This window comes from Daucus carota, chromosome 5, assembly GCF_001625215.2.
Source record: "Daucus carota subsp. sativus chromosome 5, DH1 v3.0, whole genome shotgun sequence".
NCBI lineage: Eukaryota > Viridiplantae > Streptophyta > Magnoliopsida > Apiales > Apiaceae > Daucus > Daucus carota.
The window spans coordinates 8,793,948-8,820,540 of record NC_030385.2 but is presented as its reverse complement, the minus strand read 5'-3'; the positions used below and the strand labels follow the sequence as shown (position 1 = coordinate 8,820,540).

Here is a 26,593-nt window from a genome sequence, read left to right as displayed (position 1 = left end):
TAAGGAGCTCGATCAATGGAGAGCCAAACCTCAGGAGGAGAAGGACACTTTCCTGCTGAAGGGCGCGGCCGAGTTCCTTGTTCACCTCCACGACAGGGAGGAACGTCGACTGGAGGACGCGGCCTCCCTGAAAAAGGCTGAGGAGAATCTCTCCAAGTTGAAGGAGGATTTCAAATCTCAGAGGGAGGATCTGAGGAAAGCTCAAGAAGGGTGGAAGAGCTGCCAGAGGCTTCTTAAGGAGGAGAGGGCGCGCCTTGAGCCTCTCCAGAAAGAGGTAGAGAACCTGAAGAAGGCCAACGAGGACTTGGCCTCTGCTAATCAAGCTTTGAGAGAGAACCAGACTTCCCTCTCGGCTGCGGAGAGGAAAGAGATCGAGGGCGCGGCATTTGATGACGGGGTCAACAATTATGTGGCTACATTTGTTGCCGGCGCGCCCTCCTTCGACTGGGCTAAGCACTTCGGTTCTGGGATGGCCCAGTGGGTTGAAGAGTTTAAGCTGGAGCAACCTGAGCTTATTGCCACCAAAAAGGCTGAAGTCGAGGAAGCATTAGCAAAGGAGGCCTCTGCTCACCAGACAACTGAAGAACAGGCGCGCCCTCAGGATGAGGTTCCCAAGGACGCGTCTGTCGATCAAGCCCCTTAGTTTTCTCTTTACTCCTTGATTCTCCACCGTTATACAATTTGAGGAGCGGGCCCTCTTTTGATGCCTCGCGAGTTGTATCTAAGCAAATCCTTACTTGTGACATATTTAATTTATCCGGGGGCGCGCCCTCCGGTAAACTATTGCCGTTTTGCTTATGTTTTTAATGCTTGTCCCCTGCCGCTGTGGTTGTTTAATTTCTTATTATTTAGATACATGGTCTTAACCATACTATATCATGTCCTGCTCAGAAGATAATGTTTTCTTCGGATCGCATACTTATAGTTAAAATCTTAATTATAACTTTGCGTCAGGGCGCGATGTTCCTCTTTCCCAGGGCGCGGCCTTGGGTTCTTCCCATTGATAAAACTACGAATCCTTTGGACCCAAGGTTGGGTTCTTTTCTTAAGAGGGGGCGCGACCTCCCTTTTACGAAGAAGGGGCGCGACCTCCCTTTTCCTTTGGATATTTTGAAGCTTGTACCCTTATGTTGTCAGTAAGGGCGCAGCTCTGTAGCTGTTTCAACCACAACGTTTGGAAGTAAGCACTCAACACATATTTTTTGTGGAAAATAGAGTGGCTCTAGGCCTTTATTAAGATGGTTGAAACATAACATGGCCTCGGGCCCATACCTAAATATGATAGAAATAATGCGCTCGAGTACGAAACCGCACCCGTCCCAGGGAGCTGTTAACCCCAAGGGGACTTAAAAAGACTAGCAAAAAAAAAAACCGTAACTAGGAGAGAGCATGTATGCACTACTACTCCCCTAGACTAGGGGTGACGTTAATGTCATGGCTAGTCTATGCAGCCGTAGGCTACTGATAGTATTTCTTTAAGTGTTCCGCGTTCCAAGGACGCGGAACAGGCTTCCCATCAAGGTCTTCCAACCTATAGGTTCCTTTCCACAGTATCACCTTTACTCTGTAGGGGCCTTCCCAGTTAGCCCCGAAGACTCCATGCAAAGGGTTCCTGTTGTTGAGCACAACTTTTCTAAGGACGAGATCCCCTACTTGGAATGGGTGAGCCTTTACTTTGCTGTTGTAATACCTCGCTGTTCTTTGCTGGTATGCAGCTAGTCGTATCTGCGAGGTAGCTCTGATTTCTTCGATCATATCCAAGTAAAGTCTTTGGTTGATGTTGTTGTCTTGCTTTTCAAAGTAATCTCGCCTGAACGATCCAGCTCCAACCTCTATTGGAACCATGGCTTCACATCCGTAGGTCAACACAAATGGTGACTCCCCAGTCGTAGTCCTAGGAGTCGTGTTGTAGGACCATAGCACCATGGGGAGTTCCTCTGGCCAGTTTCCCTTGCTATCCTCCAGCTTTGTCTTCAAGGTGTGTTTAATGATTTTGTTCACTGCCTCCGTTTGCCCATTGCTCTGAGGGTGGTACACTGCTGCAAAGTCCTTCTTTATTCCTAGGTCATCACAGAGGCCTCTCAGTTCCTTACTGTCGAACTGCTTTCCGTTGTCCGAGATCAGCTTGTAAGGGATTCCAAACCTGCAAACAATAGAGTTAAAAACAAAATCCTTAATCTTTTTGGCTGTGATAGTGGCTAAGGGTGCGGCCTCCGCCCACTTGGTAAAGTAATCCACAGCTACCACTGCGTACTTCACACCTCCCTTGGCTTTAGGGAGTTCCCCAATCAAGTCTATCCCCCACATGGCAAAGGGCCAAGGACTGGTCATGCTGGTCAAGGATGTTGCTGGGTTATGGGTGAAGTTGGCAAACCGTTGGCACTTATCACATGCTCTGGCGAAATCGAACGCGTCACTCCTTAGGGTAGGCCAGTAGTATCCTTGCCTTAGGACCTTCATAGCTAATGAGTTACCTCCCGAGTGGTTCCCACATATACCTTCATGGACTTCCCTCAGTACATATGTACACTCATCACCGTCTATACACTTCAACAATGGCTGGTTGAAGCCCCTCTTATACAGTTTGCCGTCATACTCGACATATCTGGCTGCCTTATATCTTAGCCTCCGTGCTTCGGCTTTATCTTTCGGTAACTTCCCTTCCTTAATGAAATCCCATATTGGTGTCATCCATGTTTGACGTTCGACGCCGTCTCCTACCTTCATGACATCTAGTTCTGGGATGCTAGGCACCTCTTGAACTTCCAATCGAATTACCCCCAACAAGGAAGCTTCTTTCTGAGATCCCAATTTTGCCAGGGCGTCGGCGTCTCCGTTGAACTCCCTAGGTACCTTGTTTACCTGCACTTCCTCGAATTGGCCTAGCAACCTCTGGACGCACCTGAGGTACATAGCTGTCTTAGGTCCCTTGGCTTGGTACCCCCCTTTTATGTGCTCTACCACCAGCATTGAGTCAAGCTTTACCACGAGCCTTCTGACTTTCATCTCGAGGGCTAGCTTTAAGCCTCCCACTAATGCTTCATATTCTGCGTCGTTATTAGATAGTTGGAAGGTAAAGTGGATGGCATTCAAGAGCCTGTGTCCCTCGGGACTTATCAACACTATGCCAGCACCTGCCCCATCACTATTCACCGCTCCGTCGGTGTGTACCGTCCACCATAGTTCAGGAATGTCCTCTCTCGGGGTGTCCGGTTGTGGTGGCAAGTTTGGGTCATATTTGATTAGTAGGCCAGAGTTCTCTCCATCTTCTGGGAATTCTAGAATGAAATCTGCCAGGGCCTGACCTTTGATGGCGGTTCTTGGTCTGTAGTCAATGTCGAACTGTCCTAACTCAATCGCCCATTTCATCATCCTACCAGTTACCTCCGGTTTATGCATGATTTGACGAAGGGGGTACGCGGTTCTTACCTCCACCTTATGCGCTTGGAAGTAGGGTCGTAGCTTTCGGGATGCATGTACCAAAGCGTACACCAACTTCTCCATACTTGTGTAGCGGGTCTCCGCGTCCAACAACCTTTTACTTACATAATAGACTGGGGACTGACCATCCGCGTCCTCCTTTACCAAAACGGCACTGATGGAGTAGTCTGAGACAGCTAGGTAGAGCACGAGCGTCTCACCTTCATCTGGTTTGGCTAAGAGGGGTGGCTCGCCCAAGTGTTTTTTGATTTTGATGAAAGCGCTTTCACATTCTACCGTCCATTCGAAATCCTTGGATGCACCCTTCACGGCTTTGAAGAACTCTTTGCATTTTTCGGAAGACTTCGACACAAACCTATTCAAAGCGGCGATCCTCCCGGTTAAACTTTGGACCTGTTTGATATTGGTTGGAGACTTCATTTCTAACAAAGCTTTGATTTTCGCGGGATTGGCCTCGATACCTCTGTGATTTACCATGAAACCAAGAAACTTCCCTGACTCTACTCCGAAGACACACTTTTGAGGGTTGAGCTTCATCCTGTACTTCCTTAGGATTTCGAACATGTCAGATAAGTGGGACACATGATCATTGGCTTTCTTGGATTTTACCAACATGTCATCAACGTACACCTCCATGGTCTTTCCGATTTGATCCTTGAACATCATGTTTACGAGCCTTTGGTAAGTCGCGCCTGCGTTGATGAGTCCAAATGGCATGCCAATATAACAATATAGACCTCTGTCCGTAATGAATGAGGTGTGTTCCTGGTCAGGCTCATACATGGGGATCTGGTTGTAACCTGAGTATGCATCCATGAAACTAAGGAGAGCGTGGCCGGCCGTTGAATCTACCAGCTGATCGATCCTAGGTAGTGGGAAGCTATCTTTAGGGCACGCCTTGTTGAGGTCAGTGAAGTCTATGCAGGTACGCCATTTCCCGTTGGGTTTTTTCACCAATACAGGGTTCGCCAGCCATGTTGGGTAAAACGACTCCTTTACTAGTCCCGCTTTCATGAGACGGTCCACCTCTTCCTGGAGGGCCTCAGCTCTTTCCCCGCTTATTGGTCTACGCTTCTGTCTAGTACCTTTCTTGGTGGGGTCGATGTTGAGGTGGTGACACATAACAGCCGGGTCAATCCCGATCATGTCTTCATGACTCCAAGCGAACACATCAAGGTTGGCTTTTAGGAACTCTGTCAGCTTGGTCCTTACCTCGGAACTTAGTTTTGACCCTATTTTGAGGACCTTGTCGTCACTCCCCGGTGTAACCTGTATCTCGACTGTGTCCTCAGCTGGTCCTGTGTTCTGCACGAGCATAGGCAACCTAGGGTCTAGATCAAAATCGAATTGTTGGGGGGTTGCCTTGTGTTCTGGGGATGCATCCTCTGGTGTCCCTCCAACTGGTACGGGATCATCCAGTTCCATCACTACTCCTGCTTTGTCTATCTTCCGTATTTTGGTGGGGGGTGTGACCTCTACCTCCATGACTTGCTCTCCCCATTCTCCCACCTTTGGTTCATGTGTGAGGGGTAGCTTATCCTCGATGTGGATGTGTTCTTCTGATGGTAGGGATGAGGGCGCGCCCTCCGTATCACTTTCTGGGTATTGGATGAAGTAGATAGCGTGGACTGAATGGAGTTCCTCGTGGGGTCTCACTCCTCTCTTTTCTTGGAAGTTTTTGAGTGATCGGCCATAGCAATCGCGAGACTCGTACTGAGATCCCTTCACGCACCCAACCCCTCCAGGAGTGGGAAACTTCAAGGTGAGATGATAGATGGAGGTGACTATTCTCATGTCTTTCAAGAGGGGGCGCCCCATTAGTGCATTATGAGCTGACGGGTGGTCGATGATTACGAATTCAGATATCTGTGTGGCCGCCCGTGGGGCTTCTCCCAATGTCACGGGTAGGCGGATGGTTCCTTTGGCCTTGATGGCTTCTCCCCCGAAGCCATAGATGTAGAGATTCTCTACCGTCATGTCTTTATCCGGTAGTCCCATTTTCTTGTAGGTGTCGTAATAAAGGATGTTAACCGAACTTCCATTATCCACGAATACCCGGTGAACGTTCATAGTGGCAATGCGCATGGCGACCACCAGGGCATCGTTGTGGGGATGATGTACCCATCTAGCGTCGTCCTCTGTGAAGGTGATGTCCATGGTCTCCCCTTTGAAGACTTTCGGGGCCCTAGCTGACAAGTGGTTTACATTGGTAAGGGGGTAGTCCCTTGCCTCTTTGGCGTACCTCTCCATTGCCTTTCGACTACCTCCACCTATGTACGGGCCTCCGAATATGCTTCTAATGCTTCCTTCCCTTACAAACTGGGTATCGTTCTGCTTCTCATCATCTTTATTTTCGGGTGACCTCCCGCGGGCGCGCCTTTCTGGTGGGTGATCCATTCTATATTTCTTCACCCATTCCGTTAAGTATCCTGCCCTGAGTAACTCCTCGATCTCCTCTTTAAGGTGTCTACAGTCCGCGGTGTTGTGTCCAGCTGATTCGTGGAAGTCGCAGTACTTCTTCTTGTCTTTGGCGACATTATAGGGAATAGGCTGCGGCTTCCGAAAAGGGGCCTTATCTTTGCTTACCGCATAGATGTGTTCGGCTGACGCCACGAGAGGGGTGTATGCGCCTGGTTGTCTCGGGGGACTCCAGTTCCTTCTATCACTAGCCATGTGTACCCTTGCTGGGGAACGTCCGCGCCCTTTTGGTTCCGGACTGGGTGTGTGTTCCTTTCTCTTACCCCGTGACTTAGCGATTTCTTTCTGGTTTTCGGCGAGTGACTGCTCTACCTTCTTGAAGGACTCAGCTGCTGCGTATAGCTCAGACAAGTTAGACGGGTCTTTCCCCTGTAGGTGCTTCCAGAAATCAGTACCGACCTTTAAACCAGCGATGAGGAAATTCTTCAAGGTTTCATCTGACGCCCCTGTAACCCCCATAGATTCCTGGTTGAACCTTTTGAAGTATGCGGTTAAGGATTCGTTATCGCGTTGCTTGACGTTGGCTAAGGTGGTGACTGGTGGGGCGTATTTGGTTGCGGCTTGAAACTGCATCATGAACATTCGCTGCATGTCTACCCAAGAAGAGATCACACCTTCCCCTAACTTCTGAAACCATTGCTGAGCGCTTTCCCTCAGACTTGCCGCGAGGAACCTACACCTGACGAGGTCTGGGATTTGATACAAGTCCATCTCAATGTTGAACCTGATTAAGAATTCCCGAGGGTCCGAATTGCCATGGTATCGAAGGTCTGCATTCACATGTCTGAATCCCGCTGGAAGTTGGGCGTCGCGAACTGCAGCGGTGAATGGTGAAGGGATGTTAGGTACAGCGGTGGAATGTCCAGCTTGTAGGAGGGCAAGTAGTTTCTTAAGGTCTTCTCCGTTGATGGCTCCGAGTCCAGGGATGGTTTGCGTAGTCGTTTGGGTAGTAATGGGTGTAACCGTTGTGCCGGTATTATTAGCTAAATTAGTGATAGGTGTGGCCACAGTATTGGCGTTGCCGCCTGGGGTTTGAACGACGGTCGTAGCAAGGGTCGTCTGCGTACCCGTGGGTGTTTGTTGTTGGGTTCCAGTGGCTTGTTGGTTGGTTGTGATGGGAGTTGTTTGCTGAGGGTTAGTGATGATAGGAATAGTTTGCTGAGCATTACCTTGAGCGTTGGCTTGAGGGTTTGTGCCCGTATGATCGTGAGTAGTGGTTTGATTGGTCACGCCCGTCTGGCCATTAGGTGTGGTTTGTTGAGGATTGGTTTGATGGGTTGCGCCTGTGTTGCCATTGAGGGGGCGCGACCTCCTTCGACCTAACTGGTTTGGTGTGTGCTGGCTAGACTCGCTTTGCGAGGGGAGGTACTCAATTATGGGTGGTCCGCGACCTCTTCCTCCGATTGATGTGTGGTCTCTGCCTCTACCTCTTACTCCCCGGTAGGTTCTGCCAACGCCGGTGTCGCGCCTTTGCTCTGAGGGCGCGCCTTGAGTCCCCTGGCGCTCTCGCTGTTCCTCTCCCGCCAGATGCACAATCATGGCTAGGCTTTCTGGTGTGATCCCAAGCCTTTCGGCCAAGGGTCGGGCGTTCGCGTTCTGATTTCCTCTTCCTTGCCCGGACCCTCCTGGCTGAGTGGGTGGTATGGAGACGGTCAAGGGCGCGCCCTGGGTACCATGAGCCCCGTGGTTGACGGTTGTTCCTTGGGGATGATTAGCGCCGGGAGTTGCATCTCCATACTCCAACATTCGAGGTGTAGGGCGTCTGAAACGTCTGCGCCCCCTCCTATCATGGCTCCTAGACTGGTGAGGACGTCGGGGTGCGAGTTCTTCTAGGACGGACTCCAGGGTATTCAACCTTGTGTTGTACCTTGCTTGATTTTGCTCCATTCGGTGAAGGGCACTAAGAAGCTCCGTATTACTGACCACAACCGGAGGTGGATTGTTAGGCAAGGTGCGGGGGTCTTCAATGTGCACCGGTGAGTACGGTTCTACTGGTTCGTCTTCAACGTAATACTCTCCTTCATACAAATCATCGTCGTGGTCGGCCATCTCTTCCTCTTTGAGATTTCACCTGCTCCCCCTCCTTCTAGCGCCAATTTGTTGATAGAGGAATTTGGTGAATCAACAAACGTGAGGTTCGTTGACGGACTTAGGTGTTTGTACGGTGATTATATGACGGAGATCCGCCGTGGACGGTGGTTTTAGGTGTTTGAGGGTGGCTGAGATCAAGGGAATATATTTCTGCTCTCGTTCTCACAACTCTCGATATATCCCCTTGATATGCCTACGTACCCCTTTATATAGGGGATCAAGCCGTACGTAGTTCTATAGAACCAGGAGTCCTAGTTTGATCAGGACTAGGCCTCTTGGGGATAAGACCAACCGTGGGTCGGAGACTTATCACTTAGAGTTCTACTCCAGTTAGAAGTAAGCCATGAGACAACTACCTTAGAATCCTAGTCCAAGTACATCACGGATACGGCATCATCTCCACTACGAAAGATGACACTAACCGCTACTCTTTCGTAGCATGGAGGAGACATTGGATAGAGCCGTGACCACTTCCTTGAGGTGTAGTGACACGTCCTTACCCCTTAGCGAAGGTTCTCACTAAGAGATAAGACAATTGAGGAGCCAAGTTACACGATCGTCCCAGTCCCCCAATGAGGACTAACTCACCAGAATACAGGACCCGGACATATGATCGGCCTTCGTGTTACCCCTGAGGGCCTTCTACAACCATGATCACCCCAGGCCCCCGCACGAGGACAACCCGACAGATAGCAGGACTGGGGATTATAGATCACGCCCGGACGTAACCCGGGAACTACCAGATGAGCCTGATAACTACCAGATGAGCTCTGGCACTAGTCTTCATATCCCTCGGAAGGGTAAATCTTCGTATCCCTCGGAAGGGTCGTCATCGAGACTCACTCAACCTCACACACATTCATCACCTGTGGGCGCGACCACGGAGGGCGCGCCCTTCATCTTCATCCTTCAGACATGGTACACACACTTCTGAGACAAAGGGCCGCGCCTCTCGAGATTACCCCGTGGAGGGCGCGCCCTCCCTAGTTCCCTTGTAGCTAAAAATGGCTATAACACTGATATTTCCGAGGTCATAACATTTTATACAGTATATGCTTTTACGGGAAAAACAAAATAAATGGAAACAAAATTTGAACCAAATATGATTAATCTAGCGAGTGAAATCAGAATGCTAGAACAAAAAACCTCCGCTGCCTGTACTAGTAACAGAGTGACACAAGCAACGGTGTCTCCTACTGTTCGAGTCTTTCTATCATGACGTATTTTTCCTTAATTACAACAAATCACATGTAACAATGCATCTTTGTCAATATACCCATGTCTGCTTCATATATCTCTAATCATAAAAGACAATTCAGCTACCGCACATTGAGCAACAACACATGTGGGAGTGATCATACAAAATTATTAGCAAAAATAGTTAAAAGACACTATAATTAAAAATTGAAGAGATAATTTTAGAAGCTCTTACCTCCAATTAAGCGTTTTTTTAGGAAAATGTTAGGTAACTCAAAAATCATTTTCATTTTTTTTTTGATCCTAGTTGACTATCGATTGATTCTATTCATATTGATAATAATGGATTTCCGTCAAAAATAAATAAATTAATAATGGACTTTATATGCACATAAATCATCCATTTGTCATGTTATTGGGAAAAAATGAGAAAGATAGGGGTATTTAGCATTACTCTTATCTTTACGTATAAATTATGATTGTATTTATCGAGCCTACCAAATTTAACATCATCTTTTACCACACTACAATTATATACGTTATTTATAAGAGCAAGTCTAACAATGTCTTACTGTATGTCTTATAAATATAATAGAATAGAGTATATAATAAAATAGAGTGTCCTAATGATTAATTAAGACATGATTTTTATATATTAACTCCAACAATATGACGTATGATTGTGGCTTATGATTAATATAATATTATATTTGAATTATAATCAGAGGGAAGTGGAAAGATGAGAGAGAAAAGATGTGTAAAAAATGAGAAAAAGAAATTTTTCTTTGAGAGAAGTGAAATAGAGCATGTCTAGTGATATCTTAAAAATGAGGCACTTTTAGAGCAAGTCCAACAATGTCCTTGCAAGTGCCTTATAAATTTAATAATAAAATTGTGTTTTAGTAATTCTGGACATCATCTTAATATATCAACTCCAACAACATGCCTTATTATTGTGCTTTATTATTAAAATAGTAATATATTTAAATTATTGTTTGAGGGAAATGAAAAGTAGAGATAAGAGAGATGTGTTGAAATGGGAGGAAATTAATTTTTTTATTAATAGAAATGGTTAGGACATGCATAATTGGGCCTCAAAAATAAGGCATTTGTTAGATGTCTTTAGGCCCGTAAACATCGAGTCGAGTATTTTCTTACTGAGTCGAGCCAAACTTTATAAGCTTATATATCGATTTTTTTTTCGGTTCGAACTCGAGTTCGTTAAAAACCGAGTCGGTTTCGAGTTGTTAACGAATTAATCCGAGTCGAGCCGAAACTAGTCGATACCAAGTTGGTCAACAAAATTACTATATTTTTCAAATTTCAACAACTGACTTTGTCTATTTGGTACACAATTTAAAATTCTAAAAATTTGATTACAAAATTAAAAATAAAAAACTAAAACCAAAGTCTAAAATTAAAATTTCCTTTTTCTTACGCATATTTTTTATCGATTCGAGTTTTTAATGAGTCGAAACCGAGTCCAAGTATTTAACCAGTCAAGTCGAGTTGAACAACTAAAAAACTTGGTTTGACTCATTAAACTTATCGAACATTATTGGTTGTTCGAGCTCGTTAACGAGCCGAGTCGAGTTTTTACCAAGTCGAGTCTAGTCGGCTTAACGACCAGCTCGGTTCGTTTGCAGCTCTAGATGTCAGTGTTTTAAGAGCAAGTCCAAGAGTGCACTAAAACAATGTCCTAAACTAAAATTTAAGGCATTTTATACAAATGAATGCTCCAATAAGAGCATCTCCAACGGTGTTGGCTATAATCGTTGGCTAAATTGGACCTGTAAGACATTATGTAAAATTTGCTGAACCTGTAAGACATTTTGCTTCGACGGTATTGGCTATATTGGTTGGCTATAATTTAAAAATAGTATGTTATTAATATTTTAGTTTGTTAAAATAGAATATATCAGTTCAGTATAGTAATAAATGATGTGTAATCTTCCTACAGATTTTTTACAGACCTGTAGAGGTTCGACAAATATAGCCATCCATAGGAGGTTGGCTAAAATTATAGACAACAGTTTCATGTGGTTGGAGTGCGCTTTTTTCAACAGATTGGCTATATTTTTTATATATGGTATGCCAACTCATTTTTTACCTAAGGGTTTTGTGAGGTTGGAGATGCTCTAATGTTGTGGTGGTGCCTTAAAACACGAGCAAGTCCAACAGTGTCCTAGTTGGAGCCCTAAATATAATATAAAAAATTATGTCCTAGTAGTTTAGGACATATCCTACTAACTTCAACTCCAACAATGTGCTTTATTTTCACTATATGTTTAATATTTTATGATTAAAAGTTCACTTTCATCATTAAAAGATAATATAAAATAGAGAGCGAAAGAGAGTGTTGGTAAGAATTTATTATAAAATATGGGATAGGGCAAGGAGAGATAGCCTCAAAAATAGGGCTTGAATGGGTTGTCCTAGTAATATAGGGCATCACTAGGACATTATTGGATCAAGTTTTTTCATCAAATGCCCTACATCATGACTTAGGACACTAAATAGGGCAGCTGTTGGACTTGCTCTTAGACATCCACTAGGATATTGTTGGAGCACTCATTTGCTTCAAATGCCTTAAATTTTGATATATGACATCAATTTAGGGCACTTTTGGACTTGCTCTTAGTGGGTGTACTAGTTTTTAAGGCATCACTAGGATATTGTTGGAGCACTCCTTTATATAAAATGCCTTAAATTTTAGTTTAAGACACTAGTTTAGAACACTCTTGGACTTGCTCTTTTAAAATAAAAGAAAATAGATTTTTTTGTCACCCAACTTAGTGTGTTTTTATAAACTTACCACTCAACTAAATTCTTTTTTCCTTTTACTTACTAATGTTAGGGAAAATACGATTTTTAACAGTTTCAACCATGGTTACAACTTACAACCGATCAACCACAGATGCAATTATAAAAATTTAATACTTGAAATCATTTACAGTTATATAATATGTTGCATGACAAATTACACTTGCACATCTTTAAATATAGTAACGACCTTCTCCAATTTCCCAAATTTGCAATTAGCAACAACAACCATATTAAAAGTATAATAAGTACTCCCTCCATCCCAAATTAGACGGCACCGTTGACTTTGAGCACACAATTTAAGGTTCATTGACCGCATAGATACGTGACTTATTTTTAAAATTTTATTTTTGCAAATAAAAATTAAAATATGAAATTTTCATTTACAAACAAAAAAATAAAAAAATAAATTTCGGAAGTAGACGGTGATCAATGCACATAAAATTACGTGCCCAAAGTCAACGGGGACATCTAATTTGAGATGGAGGTAATATTTATGAAAATCTTCGACCTCTATATTACCTTGTAAAATTTTAATACAGTAGTATCCTTCATTTCAACGAAGACATCAAACAACTCAAAATAAAAATCAACCAAACCCGAATCAACAATCTCCTTCAAAACACCCACATCTCAAGTTCCTTCACTAGGTATGCAGCTTTCTTCGTCATTCCCTCCATGCATAGCCCCAAAATAAATGCATGGTATGTCAAGATATCAGCTTTAATTTCATCTCTGGACATCTCCTCAAAACAGTCGCTAATTCATCACCGTCCTCTCCTCCGCGGCAAAAAAGGTGACCACGATAATGAAAAAACAGAAATCGATGATGAAATGAATGAAATCGGAGAAAACGTGTCGCCGTGAGAGATTTGTGATTCTTAGATCTCTCCCGATCTTTTCCAAAAATTAATAAACCTAATCTCCGCGGTCTCTCCATACCCGTCACTCCCCAGTTATATATGCTATCAATTTAATTAGGTGGTGTTTTCAATTGGTATTTTAATAGACTGTTTTTTGTCTATTAATTTATAATGAATTGCATTTAATTTTGATTTTATGCGGATTCTTGATAAAATGTCACATGGTTGATATAGATTCATTAGGATTTATGCACAATACTTCAAAATTTAATGAATTCCGGTAAGATTTCAAAAAACTTTAAACACATTGAACAATCTCACAAAATCCATAATTTTATCAAATAAAAAAAATCCATCACCACTTGAATACCACTAGATTTTAATGAATTCCAAACAATCTCAATTGCATATCATCGGATTTTTAAGTATAATTTAAAATCCTGATTGAATACTGACAAATTTTATAGCATAATTTAAAATCTCAATTGAATACCACAAAATCTTAATGAATTTTAAAACAATCACAATTGAATACATTCGAATTTTATGAATGGAGAAAAATTTCCATAAAATCCCAATTGAACACACTCCCCTTTTACTCTTTTTTTTGTCATAGAATACACTCCCCTTAGATTATATTTTTATTTGGAAAGGGAAATCAACCTTTTCAAAAATTAAATCAAAATTGTTTTTTGAATTGTAAAAATTGCCAACCGTATTTTTAGAAATGAAACTTCAAAAATAGTAATTTTGGAAATCAATCTTAAGGTAACCGTGTTTCTATAAATATTTTTTACAAAATAATATTTTGAGTAATTTCCCTAATATTTATGTGTTACTAATTGCCATCTTGTAATTATAATAATTGACTTTGTGAAATTTTGATATTATTATATGTTTTAATGTAATTATTATTTTGATAAAAAGAATTCATTAAATGTTGGGGGGATATCATTTGTAGTTCTCTTTTCAGATAAGATAATTTTATTTTTTTTAAAATAAGGAGACTTTTTCATAGAATCTTTGATCATAAAATAACTAGTTGAGAATCCGCGCGTTGCGGCGGCATATAAAAATTACATTAATGATTGAAAATTAATATTTATAGAAAAAAATCAATTTGCGGCGACTTATAAAAATTATATTAATGATTCAAAATTAATATTTATAGAATAAAATAAATTTTATATTATAAACATTTCGATAATACCAATATTAATTTTTAAAATTTCAAAATTGGACTATAATTCATATGTGAAAAAAATGATAATAAGTTTCCACATGTAATTAACGATTTAAAGCACGACGAATCTTAATTTTAATTATGTTTTTCTTTTTGAAAAGTAATCATGTTCTTGACTAACATTGTCATTAACTTTTCCAAACACTGCTTCTTAGACACATACACCACTACCTGCATATAAAAAGCATACGACTCTAGTGATTGATGACATCAATAAAACAGACACTAAGCTTGCAAACAACAACAAATACGTCCGACGACCAAAACAAATATTATAAAAAAATCACCAACAAACATATATCATTGTAATTAGGGGTGTGCATTCGGTTAACCGAAACCGAAATTTATTTCGGTTAACCGAAACTGAAATTCTATGAAACCGCGGTTAAAAAACCGGATAACCGAAAAATGAAAATTTGGTTACCGAAAACCGAACCGAAATATAAATTTCGATTAACCGAACCGAAATTATTTTGATTATTCGGTTCGGTATTCGGTTAGCCGAACCGAATGCACACCTTTAACTGTGGTATTGAGAGACAGTGTATGTTGTGTTTAGATGATCCAAAACCCCACAACCTATAAGGGTATTTATAGGTGCCGAGAAACTTGTGCGCTACTCTTTTCCATAATTAAATAATCTGAAATAGAATCAGATTAAAAAACTTGCAAGCTACTATATTCCATAAATAATCTGAAATAAAATCAGATTAATACTTTCAATTTATTATATTCCATAAATAATCTGAAACAGAATCAGATTAATTTATGCAAGATATACCATATCAATGAATCTGAAACAATTTTTTTTTGATATCTTTCATCCAAAAATTCCGGAAAATTAGAAAAATAGAACGGAGCTATCTGAGAGGCGCCACCTACACGCCCCTCGCTTCTCCTTTATATAAGTATATTGATTTTTTTATATATCTTAATATAATTCATACAAAACCTTAATCAATATACCTAAAACATTCTGGTGAGTGTGGAATATAGTGTGGTGAGCCGTGAGCCGTGACCGGTGAGTAGCGAGGTGCTAAGTGAATTTAGCTTCTCACCAACTAAATAAACCTCTCGTCTCCATTACAATGGAGTCGCTGGGTTTCAATATTTGGGGAATTTTCCCTCCATTTCATTCTCAAACCCCGAGAAAAAGAAGAAACCCACGTAGTAAAAGTGATTCCTCAGTTGAGCCTACCGGAGGCGCCGCTTTCCGCTTTCCGATCAAGCAAGCTGCGACGGCGGCTACTCTTGCTGTCACCGGAGACACTCTTGCTCAGCTCCGTGAAAGATGGGTCAACAACAAATCATCGTCTCATCCTTTCAAGGTCCCCCGTTTGTTTGTTTTTCCCATTTACATTTTCTTGGTTTTTGCATATGTTGTTATTTGCTCTTGTGGGTTTTTTGGATTTAAGTTGGCATTACATTTTGTGATTGGCCCTTTGAAAGGATGATTCGTGAGGAGTTTGTGGTCGATTTTTCAAGAACTAAGCATATAAAATGTTATATATTTGAGACATATACGAAGAATGTACAGTGACAATTAGGTGTGGTATATATATGAATCAAACATTTTATGCCTCTTAATGCTGATGGAAGGAGTTTTGTTTAAGGGTGAGATTGTTAGTTCAAAGCCCTTCTCGTCATTCAAAGAATGTGTTTTTTATTCTGTTGTACTTGGGGACTGTTAGAAAGAGCTCAAGTACTGTCGTTGGTCTAATAGTAATAACAATGCCAAAATATCAAACTATAAGTGATATTGGTTTAGGAATTGGTTATCGGATTTGTTGGATGTTTGGATTTCTTTCCCTTGCGTGTTTATTGGAGGGGTGGGGGTTTATGCGGAAATTAAGGACCAGATAAGTGCAGATATTTTTCTTCTTCTTTAGTTTATTGTTTATAAGATGCAGAGGAGTTCTAGTTTATGTTGTCCAAAACTGTGTTCACTTTGCTGGAAAGAAATGAATTTCGACAGGAAAGTAATGACGATTATGGGATGAAAATCTAGGTTGTTTGTTTGGGCCAAATGAATGACACCAATCCCACACTCATTTCATTCTTTCTGAAATGTCGAATTTCATTCCATTCAAAACAGGCAGGTGGAATAAGTTCATTTCTTTCAAACACAAGACTTTCAAAAACAATAGCACCATATCTTTCTCTACACTTCATCTCAAAATAAGCATTTTAGTCTCTTTAAATATTTTATATTATCTTCATCCATTCCAATTGAATTTTACTTGAAACAAACAAATGAATGGAATGCTTATACCATTACTATGTCATTCCGTTCCTCCATCTCATTCCCATTTGCATTCCATCCTCCTTCATTCCATTCATGTCAAGTTAACACAAACTTAGGTTCAGGCTCTAGAAACCGAAGTAGTGTAAGCCCAATGCAGGGTTTAGGGCCTTACACTTGGTAGTCTATACTCTCTTTGAAGCATGCCTTTGCAACTGTCATTTTAATGTTCTGTTTGTTTCATGGAAAATACTATCGCCGAACCTAAATTTGAGTTTGTTTAGGTTTCAGGAAAAAGTTTTCAAATATTCTTGATGTTCTTGAATTCTGGAAAGCATTTTTCCATTTATCTTGCTTTGTTTGAATTTTGGAAAATATTTTCCTCCAGTTGTATAATAGAAAATAATTTTTTTCAAAATGTGGAAAATTCAATTGAAATATGTTATGAGTCTGTGGATCATGAACAACCTTAGGTTCAGGCTCTAGAAACCGAAGTAGTGTAAGCCCAATGCAGGGTTTAGGGCCTTACACTTGGTAGTCTATACTTTCTTTGAAGCATGCCTTTGCAACTGTCATTTTAATGTTCTGTTTGTTTCATGGAAAGTACTATCGCCGAACCTAAATTTGAGTTTGTTTAGGTTTCAGGAAAATGTTTTCAAATATTCTTGATGTTCTTGAATTCTGGAAAGCATTTTTCCGTTTATCTTGCTTTGTTTGAAATTTGGAAAATATTTTCCTCCAGTTGTATAATAGAAAATAATTTTTTTCAAAATGTGGAAAATTCAATTGAAAAATGTTATGAGTCTGTGGATCATGAACAACCTTAGGTTCAGGCTCTAAAAACCGAAGTAGTGTAAGCCCAATGCAGGGTTTAGGGCCTTACACTTGGTAGTCTATACTTTCTTTGAAGCATGCCTTTGCAACTGTCATTTTAATGTTCTGTTTGTTTCATGGAAAGTACTATCGCCGAACCTAAATTTGAGTTTGTTTAGGTTTCAGGAAAAAGTTTTCAAATATTCTTGATGTTCTTGAATTCTGGAAAGCATTTTTCCGTTTATCTTGCTTTGTTTGAAATTTGGAAAATATTTTCCTCCAGTTGTATAATAGAAAATAATTTTTTTCAAAATGTGGAAAATTCAATTGAAAAATGTTATGAGTCTGTGGATCATGAACAACCCCCCCCCCCCCCCCCCCCCCTCTCAAATAGAGGAAGGTTTTATTATTTTTCATATGATAGTCAAATGACAAAATGTGCTTTCCGGAAAAAAATACTTGCATATAGTTAATTTTTGGGGAAAATATTTCCGAAATATGTTTTCCAGAATCAAGTTATTTTATGGCAAACAAATGGAGCCTAAAAGAACTAAAACTTCCATATACTTATATTTCTCAAGAAAATATAGATGATACTCCCAGTGACAAGGTCCTCCAGAAACCCCATAAATTAAATTACAGCATGATCTATAAAAAAGAGAAAACTTGTATAGAAGAAATATTGGACCATGGGTTGTATTAATCTTGAAGAGTCCTTAAGGGCACTGCTTTGTTTATTTCTTTTTTCAGTGGAGGCATAGACTAGTGTTCTACTGAAATTATACACACCAAGTATGGAAAGATATAACACAATCCTCAAATGTGCACATTCTAAGAGGTCATCAGATGATGACTGCCATGCTGAACCTGTTGTAATTATAAGTTTCAGGAGCAGAATTTGATAGATGTTGGGCGGGTCAAAATTATTATTGTCTTTGTAACCTGACTTATTGTGAAGTTGTATTTCAGAAATATTAACACTTGGTAGTGGCCTAGTGGGTCTGCGTCATGATCCAACTATTTTTACCTATTTGCACAAGTAACATGCTTTGAGTCAAAAATTGTGCTAATCTTATTACCTTCCAAATCTCGAGATTATTAATGGTTTATTTTTATTAAATGCTCTTAGGATGATATCCAGACTCTAATTTCAGACCATAACTGGCTTCGGTCCCTCCGGATGGCTTCATATGGTTTTCTTTTGTATGGACCTGGTTCTTATGCTTGGTACCAATATCTTGAGCAGGTCATGCCCAAGCAAACAGTGCAGAATATATTGATAAAGGTATACGCATTCCCAGGGATTCCACATGAGACTTGTTCAAAACAGTGGACATCTTATATAAACAAATTAACAATTTAATTACTAATATGATCTATTTCTTGTAGGTTTTGTTGAACCAAATTGTACTTGGTCCATGTGTAATTGCTGTTGTTTTTGCGTGGAATAATCTATGGCTAGGAAAGCTCTCAGAGCTTCCCAACAAGTACCAAAAAGATGCTCTCCGTACACTTTTATTTGGTAAAAAGTTGTTTTTCTTAAGGCCTCTGTACAGAAATGGTTCCCATGTATGTTAACAGTTTTTTTTTCCTGGGATTTATGCAGGATTTAGGTTTTGGGTCCCTGTCAGCGCATTGAATTTCTGGTCTCTCTCTCTCTCCCCCTCCCCACTGACACACACACACACACACACTAAAGATGCACAAAACAACAAATCTATCAGGACTTAGGAGCAATATCAACTACCTAGATTGGCATAATTTAATTGAATTCTACAAGCGCAATGTGAAGATGAATTTTATAAAAACTAGATCGATTGTACTAAATAGAGAGTCTCTCTCTCTATATGTGTGTGTGTGTGTGTGTTTTTCTGGTGACCTGAATCACTTAAAGGTGTCATGTCATATAGGATAGGTAAAATGAAATATTCCTATATTTCTAAATCTTACTTCATTAAGACAGTGAGTACTGTACTGTATTATGTTCACTGCAAATCATGCATTAGTTAGGACAGCCTAATTTGTTAGAAGTATTTTCAGTTGCAGATGTGTTCTTCAGTTTCTTAATTAATTTTTCAAAACTTGTCAAAGAAATTTAACCAACTTGCTCTAATCAAAGTGTAGAAATACTACCTTTGAACTTCAATCACAGCAATCTTGGTGGACTCCTGTTCTTGCCTTTTGCTATTTTTCTTTTGTGATCTTTATATACTTTCGGATAATATCTGCAATGATACTATAACATATTTGGGTACTTCCATATCATATTGTAGGGTGGTTCCTCTTCAAGCTCGTGTTGCTTTTATGTCCATGGGGTCTATATTTTGGAACTTCTGGTTATCTTCAACTATGATCAAGTAACCACTTTTACTTCATCATATGTGTAGCTACTAGCATGCAGGATCTAGCATCAGGTACCCTTTCTTTGTTCAAACTGCTTTTTCTTAGCTGGATTGTTTTGTGTTATATACATTTGAGCAATTCACTTTCCTGGTATTATTTGCCTACATAATTTATGTTCAGAATCAGAATATTGCTCTTTTGCAGAAAACCACACTATTTCAATATTAGGAAAATTCTCCATAATCGGCCTAATGTTGGAACTGGAGCTATTCGGGGCTATACTGTTTTTCTTTTTCTACTTTTTGGGTTATACCAAAGGAACTATAAAAGGTCGTTTCGTATGTATGCAACTCATAGAACTGACGTCCTTATATTTCATTAACTATTGGATGCATTGTTTCAACTAGTTTTGATTGTATTCTAGCAATACACTTACAATATTTGACTGATTTTGTAAAAAGATGTTATAAACAAACTTTCAGTAATATGTGCTCGTGTCAGCTTACAACCTACAGGCTGAAATATCATAAAGTAATAAATTTGTGATTAATGAAGCGATACTTTAGAGTTGTTTGTATTTAAATATGTAATTTTCTTTGTTTACTGTTATATCTTCAGTTACGGATTTCTATTAATTTGATTGACTGATTTATTAGAAAAGTAGTCGCCTGTATTCAGTATATTGCTGGGAATTATTTAGTTCAAAGTCATCTTACCCAGAGTGTGGAGGGTAAGAACCAGGGCATATTTCACCAGAAAAGCCCAGGGATGAAATTTTTTTATGATTAAGTACTAAATTCTAAATGGCGTAAACATTATATTTCTCCCTTGACGATAGACTTCATTTAATTATTTTTGCTAGCAAATAGATTTTTATGGAAAATAATTTTAAAGATTTCTTGTAATGGTCCATATGGAAAAGGTAGGATAAATGTGTAAGCTGAGACATATATTTCATCCAACACATTGGGCAATTATGTTTTGGCAGATTGGCTAATTATTAACTTGTCAAAGCTAGAGTTTTCTTCTTGCTCTTATCAACTATTATTCCCTTTTTCGCTGATGTTTTTGTCTTGAGCATCTCCAAGAGGTTCATAATATGAGTTCTTTTAAGTAGAAAAATAAAGTGTGTTAGTCTTAAAAGAGTTTCAGGACTCTTAGAGGCTTTTTTTAAGGATCTTTTCTCTCTTTCTCTCGAGCTTCCACATGGCTCTTAACTAATTTTTATTAATAAAAAGTTCATTCATTCCAATTCATCCTGCTGCTTTTCCCTTTTAGTTCACATATGAATAAAACATATAATAAAGATTAACAACTCTTGAGAACCTACTAACTTGCTGGGAGACACATTAGTTATATTTTAATTCAAGAGCCAACCAGAGACTTTTGAAGATATTATAGATGATAGTTTAGTTATTATAGGTTCTGTGGCAACTGTAGAGAAATTGTTGTATAGGTTTAACCATATTGTTGGTGCCATGTCAGTCCATGATTCTAATCATCTTGAATGTGACTTGGTGGGATAGGGTGCCCTTCTTATGTGTCTTTCACAGGCTAAATTCAAAATTGAAGCAGAAGCTGGTGTATCAGTTAAGTGTTGTGCTATTTTGTTATGGGTGCTGGTCCCTGGCATATGATTGCCAGGGACATGTTAAGTAACATATCCAGCACACGTCTAGCACTTTTCTAAACGCTAGACTAGCGGTTAAAAAGCGCTAGACGTGTTAAAATTTTGTTATAATCCTGGCCGTCGGATATTCATCCAACGGCCCAAAATCTGTATGTTATTTAACAGCCCCCGACAATCATATGCTAGGGACCAGTTCTGTTATAGCTCACTCAAAGCTGTACAGAGTACAGTGATCTTCGGAAAAGTTGATCTTTCATTACTTATTCAGCTAGTGCCTCCTCCAGCAACTGTACATGTAATTTCTACTGAACCCCTTCACCTTTCTGTCCCTATATATTTCAATTTCTAAAAGGTGGATTTTTTACGGATCTTCTGTGACACGTTTTCTTCATCACTCATGGTTACTGCCGAGGATTGTGGAAAGCATTTTTGCTGGCCCATAGTCTCAAGAACTAGCCCAAATTAGAGGGCCATAAGCTTAATACAGTCCATGAAGGACAAACACATGTGAGGGCAGCCTTCCTCTTACAAATAAACTATACTGCTCTGTCCCTTTGAATTATATATGTTTTCGATTTGTCACGCATTTTAATTCTTTTATAAAATATGATTTTATAACTTATTTGTAAGATTTTTTTTCTGAATAAAAATTTAATAATTAATATTTTTTTAAAAAAATTAAAAAATAAGTTATAAAACTATATTTTAGAGAAGCATTAAAGTATAATATAAAGATTCGGCAAAAAAAAAAAAGTATAATATAAAGAACTATACTTTAGAGAAGCGTAAAATTTGATATTGTAAGTTTAAAATATAAAATAAAGATTTAAAATAATTTTTTAAAATTTAAATATATTATATAATTGTCCATCACATAATTCAATATAATATTCAAGAAAATAAAAGAAATAATGTACGAGGAGTTGTTTGTAGCTGAGATGGTCATTCGTCAACCTCTACTAAATTGGGAGTTGCCATGTCATACGTAATTTGAAACATATCCTTTTCTTTAGTAGAATACAAAATGTTATTGTGAGGCCACGGTTATCAGTATGATCATGTTGTTAGAGAAGATTAATCCCTACCTGCCGGCCAAGATGGAATTCATCTTACTGACTCAATTAATTCCCTAGAATGCCCTTAAAAAATCATTTTATAATTTATTTATGAAGATGGGCTTGGTGTGTATGATTAACTCACATACTTCGATGTTACATTAACTGTAACAAGGGCGTGAATTATTATTATTATTATTATTATTATTATTATTATTATTATTATTATTATTATTATTATTATTATTATTATATTAACCTAAAGTAATTTATTTTCATTAGTATGTCGTTAATCATGATTAATTAATTATTTTTCTTAAATTTGTCTGAAGTTATTTCCGTTAGTCATGTTGGTTTGATCTCATTTACCAGGAATATACTCCCTTTTAGAAAGACGAAAAAACAAATCATCAAAGTATCAAATATCAAACCATTAACATCTTATAAATCATAAAAATCAATAAATCATTGTACCTCAATTTAAAGAAATATTTATTTAACTAACATACAATGTGAAGGAGGATATTATGATGCAGTACCTATGATCTAGAAATGAGAATCAAAACTCTCAAAGCTGGCATGCTGGCATGCAAACAATGCGGCTCTTTGGTTGAGAGAAGTGGTTGTTACTTCTGGCTTCTGCTTTTTTTGATCCGTTTGTGTAGATAAGTAAAAGCACGTTTAAGAAGCTAAGAAACTTTTTTCTCAAAATTTTTATTTTTTTTCTGAACACTTTATTAACTTATTTAATTTTCATTTTTGTTTCATTTTTTTAATTTAAGCAAGAAAACACTTCTTTTAACCTAACTCAAACCGTAATTACAGACTAGCAGAAGCAGGGCACGAGGGGTATTAATGAGAATGTGGACAATAATGTGGCAAGTGAAAGTGCTGCGGGGTCACATTACCTCACAACTCAGAAGTAGGGCTGAGTTAGATGGGAAATTGATTCTTCGACTTTACGCCTCGACGTAGACTGCTCACTCCACCCAAACTGCAATTATTAGATTTCGAAATTTCGAGATGCCATTCCTCATTCACCATTATATCCTCACGCTACTTCTTATTTTACTTTTATGCCACTATACGGGTCTGGTGATTCAGTTCACGTAACACGTTTCGACATAGTGCCTCTAATAAATATTCCAATAAAACAAATGTCCACTTTCACATGTGATGTTTATTCCCAAATGTTGTCTCTTGTATTCTGCAACTTATTTTGGCATCGCGCGCGGCGAAGAAATTACATCGAAAATGTACTCTATAAAATTTAAAATTTAACGTATATGTTCACAAATTTTGAATCCGAATACCTTGTCACGCCAACATTGAAAACACTGGTTTGAAAGGGTTTTCCTTATGTATACTCCCTCCGTCCCTCCCATTTCTTATCGTTTGGGTTGGGCACGGAGGTTAAGAAATATGTATAAAGTAGTGGAAAAGAGAAAAAAAAGTGGGTGAAGTGGTGGGACTCATTGATTTTTAATGTATAAAAATAAGATAGTAGAGTAAAAGTAGTTTGAAAAGGAAAGAAAAGTGAAGAAGTGGTGGGACCCATTGACTATTTTGAGTAAGTTTTGAAATGTAAAGAATTGGATGAAACACCCAAAAGAGGAAAGTGTAAGAAAATGGATGGGACAGAGGGAGTATTATTTATGTAATAGAACATTTCTTTCAGAATATATATACTAGAATTATGATGCACACAAATTGAAATAAAATGGAATGGAAACTAAACTTATAAATATTTTACCCGATTTTCTAAATTAGTGTCAAATTTAACTACTTTTTAACTAGATGGACTCTAATATTAGTAAGTTTTGAAATTTTAGCTCCACTGTCCGCACCTAACGAAGCTGGTGATATAGTTTTCTACTTTTTATTAATGTTGTTTCTATTGGATTCGTGGAGTCAGATTCAGAATAGGAAGATGATTTGGTTAGAAATATTTGACTCTTATTAGAATTAGCTATTTCGAAGTTAGACTCCTATTTTGATTAAGTCAGTTTTTTCTTTTATAAATACTCCCATGTAATTATAAAATCATAACACAACAAAATTGTGAGAGATCAATAAAATTAGTGCGTGCGGCTTGTGGAGTAGGAATTTCCAAACCACGTAAATCTTCGTCTTGTGTGATTGTTTATTTTTCTTGTTCTTGTTTATTCGCTTTTGGATTTTACTTTCGTTGTTATATACTCAACAACGGGTATTTGTTCCCAGTTTTCCTTTTCTATTTTTATATGAATTATTTATTTATATAGTATATAAACCACACATTTATATATTATATTTTTCTTAACGTCCTGTATCTCGTTTTATCTGTCAAAATCAGTAATACTCTATTTTATATAACAAAAACTTATAACTGGTACAGTGGTACTGCTTCACCCGTTCACATGCATCACAACTACCCGTCTCCCTGATATAAATGGTGTACATGTGAAAATCAATAAAAGCAGTGACAAACCAAAGGATAAAATCTGATCTGTATATACTTATTTTATTACAGGCCTTGAAAAGGAGTGATAAACGTGCTACTATATTTTATTCTTAACAACCCAAAAACTAGATTATACATGCCACTCTAAGTAATATATGCATGGTTTAAAGGGCAATATTGTAATGTTGATCAATATATGCTATACATATATGAGAGACTTTGAACTTAATTAAGCCAACAAACCTAACTAAACATTACAGTGGATCTTGTCCACCACTCATACCATACACACCAATCTTCTTGCCAAAAGCTATATCTTCTTCTACCACGCCACGCTATAATTATAATTAAAATGGAAGCTGACGAATCACTCGTTCGTCTTCTGGATCTCTTTAATTATTCCTGGTTCGAAAAACAAATTTTCGAGCGAAATTCGATCCCCGCATCTGATGATGCGGGTGCGAATTTAGCTGATACCAAATTCCTCCATCAACAGATTGAACCGAAGCTGGCTCGGATCTCGACCAGCACTCATGCAGATGACAAGTCAACTAGCTCTCAAGAAAGCTTGAGCAGTGGAGGAGGCTCGGACACTCTCCTCTCTCCCAACTCAGTCCTGATGATTAGGTCACCGATGAAGCTCGAAACTATTCTCTCTGGCAAAGAATCTACAGACGAGGTACCTGAACCGGTGACCATGCAAAAAACCGATGATAAGAAAGTGAGTCCTACTAGGAGGAGGAGGAAAGGCAAGGGCCAGACCACTAAGAGTCTCTCGGAGCTCGAGTTCGAGGAGCTGAAAGGGTTTATGGATCTAGGGTTCGTGTTCTCAGAAGAAGACAAGAATTCGAGGTTAGCTGAGATTATTCCAGCGTTACAAAGATTCGGAAAAGAAGAAGAGGAGAATATTAAAAATTCTGTGGCAGCTGCAGCTTCTTCAAAGAAGCCCTATCTTTCACAAGCATGGGAAGATATGGAGTATAGAAGAAAAGCTGCTGAGAAACTCAAGTGGAAGATTAATGCAGCTGTGGATAATGAAATGGATATGAAACACCAGCTCAAATTTTGGGCTCATTCGGTTGCATCTGCTATCAAGTGAAAATTATTTTATGCATTTTTAGTATGTGGATACTATGTGAATCTTCTTGATGAAGGTGTGTTTTTTGTTTCATGATTTGTACATGTGAATGAACATTTTTGATGTGATTAATTACTATAAGATGAGCCTGCGGAGAATCCAATCGCATCTCATTATTCTAGATTTATCATCAACATGAGCATCAAAAATTTTGGATATTGGATAGTTGACTCAAAAGTAAACAGACAAAATTACGAGTTGAATTATTTAAATATATATAAAAGTTTAAATACTCGTGTACTAAATTATATAGTTTGATGAATTACCGCATAATCTTTTCATCTTTTGAATTATAGTTAAGAGTAAATGGACATACTTTTTGGTCTACCAAACCGGAGAAAATTTATATTTTAATTGCAAAAATTTATGTTTTATATTTTGGTTTTTTTATGATCTATTGAAAAATACATTTTTTCACGGTTAACAACTGTAAAGAGAGTTTGTGCTATAATTAAACAAATATATTAGAAATGTCGAGTGTTATAAGGTTATTTTATTTTCAGAAATAAATATTTATTCTTAAAATATAATAATATTTAAAAGTAAGTATTTATTACTAAGTAATGAATAAAATTATCTTTTGAATATTACAAAAGTAATATACCTAATAAATATAATATTTTCTGGTAACGAACTTCTTGCCAACACTCTCGATAGACGACAAGTTTCATATTGTATCCCGACTTTGCGGTCTTGCGAATTGCCTTGCCGTGGAGTGGTCCAACTTGAGTATGGCGATTGGTGAAGTGTCACTAATCAACTTATCTGCGATGCATGTTCCATGTTCCTTATT

At 38.6% G+C, this 26,593-nt stretch overlaps 2 protein-coding genes across 3 annotated transcripts; both read left to right on the top strand.

Annotated features, from left to right (window-relative positions):
• Nucleotides 1-15,096: 15,096 nt before the first annotated feature.
• Nucleotides 15,097-20,021, top strand: LOC108220362 (uncharacterized). 2 transcript variants are annotated; one of them, XM_017394106.2, is made up of 6 exons: nt 15,097-15,464; nt 18,321-18,476; nt 18,581-18,713; nt 18,798-18,837; nt 19,465-19,605; nt 19,739-20,021. In XM_017394106.2, the coding sequence occupies exons 1-5, from the start codon at nt 15,225-15,227 to the stop codon at nt 19,550-19,552; spliced, it is 657 nt and encodes a 218-aa protein (XP_017249595.1). In that variant the 5' UTR covers nt 15,097-15,224; the 3' UTR covers nt 19,553-19,605; nt 19,739-20,021. The 2 variants fall into 2 exon arrangements, with proteins under 2 accessions (XP_017249595.1, XP_063950626.1); XM_064094556.1 differs by having other exon boundaries at nt 19,721-19,940.
• A 4,993-nt stretch (nt 20,022-25,014) lies between these two features.
• Nucleotides 25,015-25,761, top strand: LOC108221284 (uncharacterized). Its single transcript, XM_017395173.1, has one exon. The coding sequence runs from the start codon at nt 25,015-25,017 to the stop codon at nt 25,759-25,761; it is 747 nt and encodes a 248-aa protein (XP_017250662.1).
• Nucleotides 25,762-26,593: the final 832 nt, after the last annotated feature.

Bases quoted from the DNA above. Each gene is read 5' to 3' on its own strand.
- LOC108220362 (XM_017394106.2), top strand. From the start codon at position 15,225: ATGGAGTCGCTGGGTTTCAATATTTGGGGAATTTTCCCTCCATTTCAT. The intron at 15,465-18,320 runs GTCCCCCGTTTG...AAATGCTCTTAG, and splicing joins CATCGTCTCATCCTTTCAAG to GATGATATCCAGACTCTAAT. The intron at 18,714-18,797 runs GTAAAAAGTTGT...GGATTTATGCAG, and splicing joins TCTCCGTACACTTTTATTTG to GATTTAGGTTTTGGGTCCCT.
- LOC108221284 (XM_017395173.1), top strand. From the start codon at position 25,015: ATGGAAGCTGACGAATCACTCGTTCGTCTTCTGGATCTCTTTAATTAT.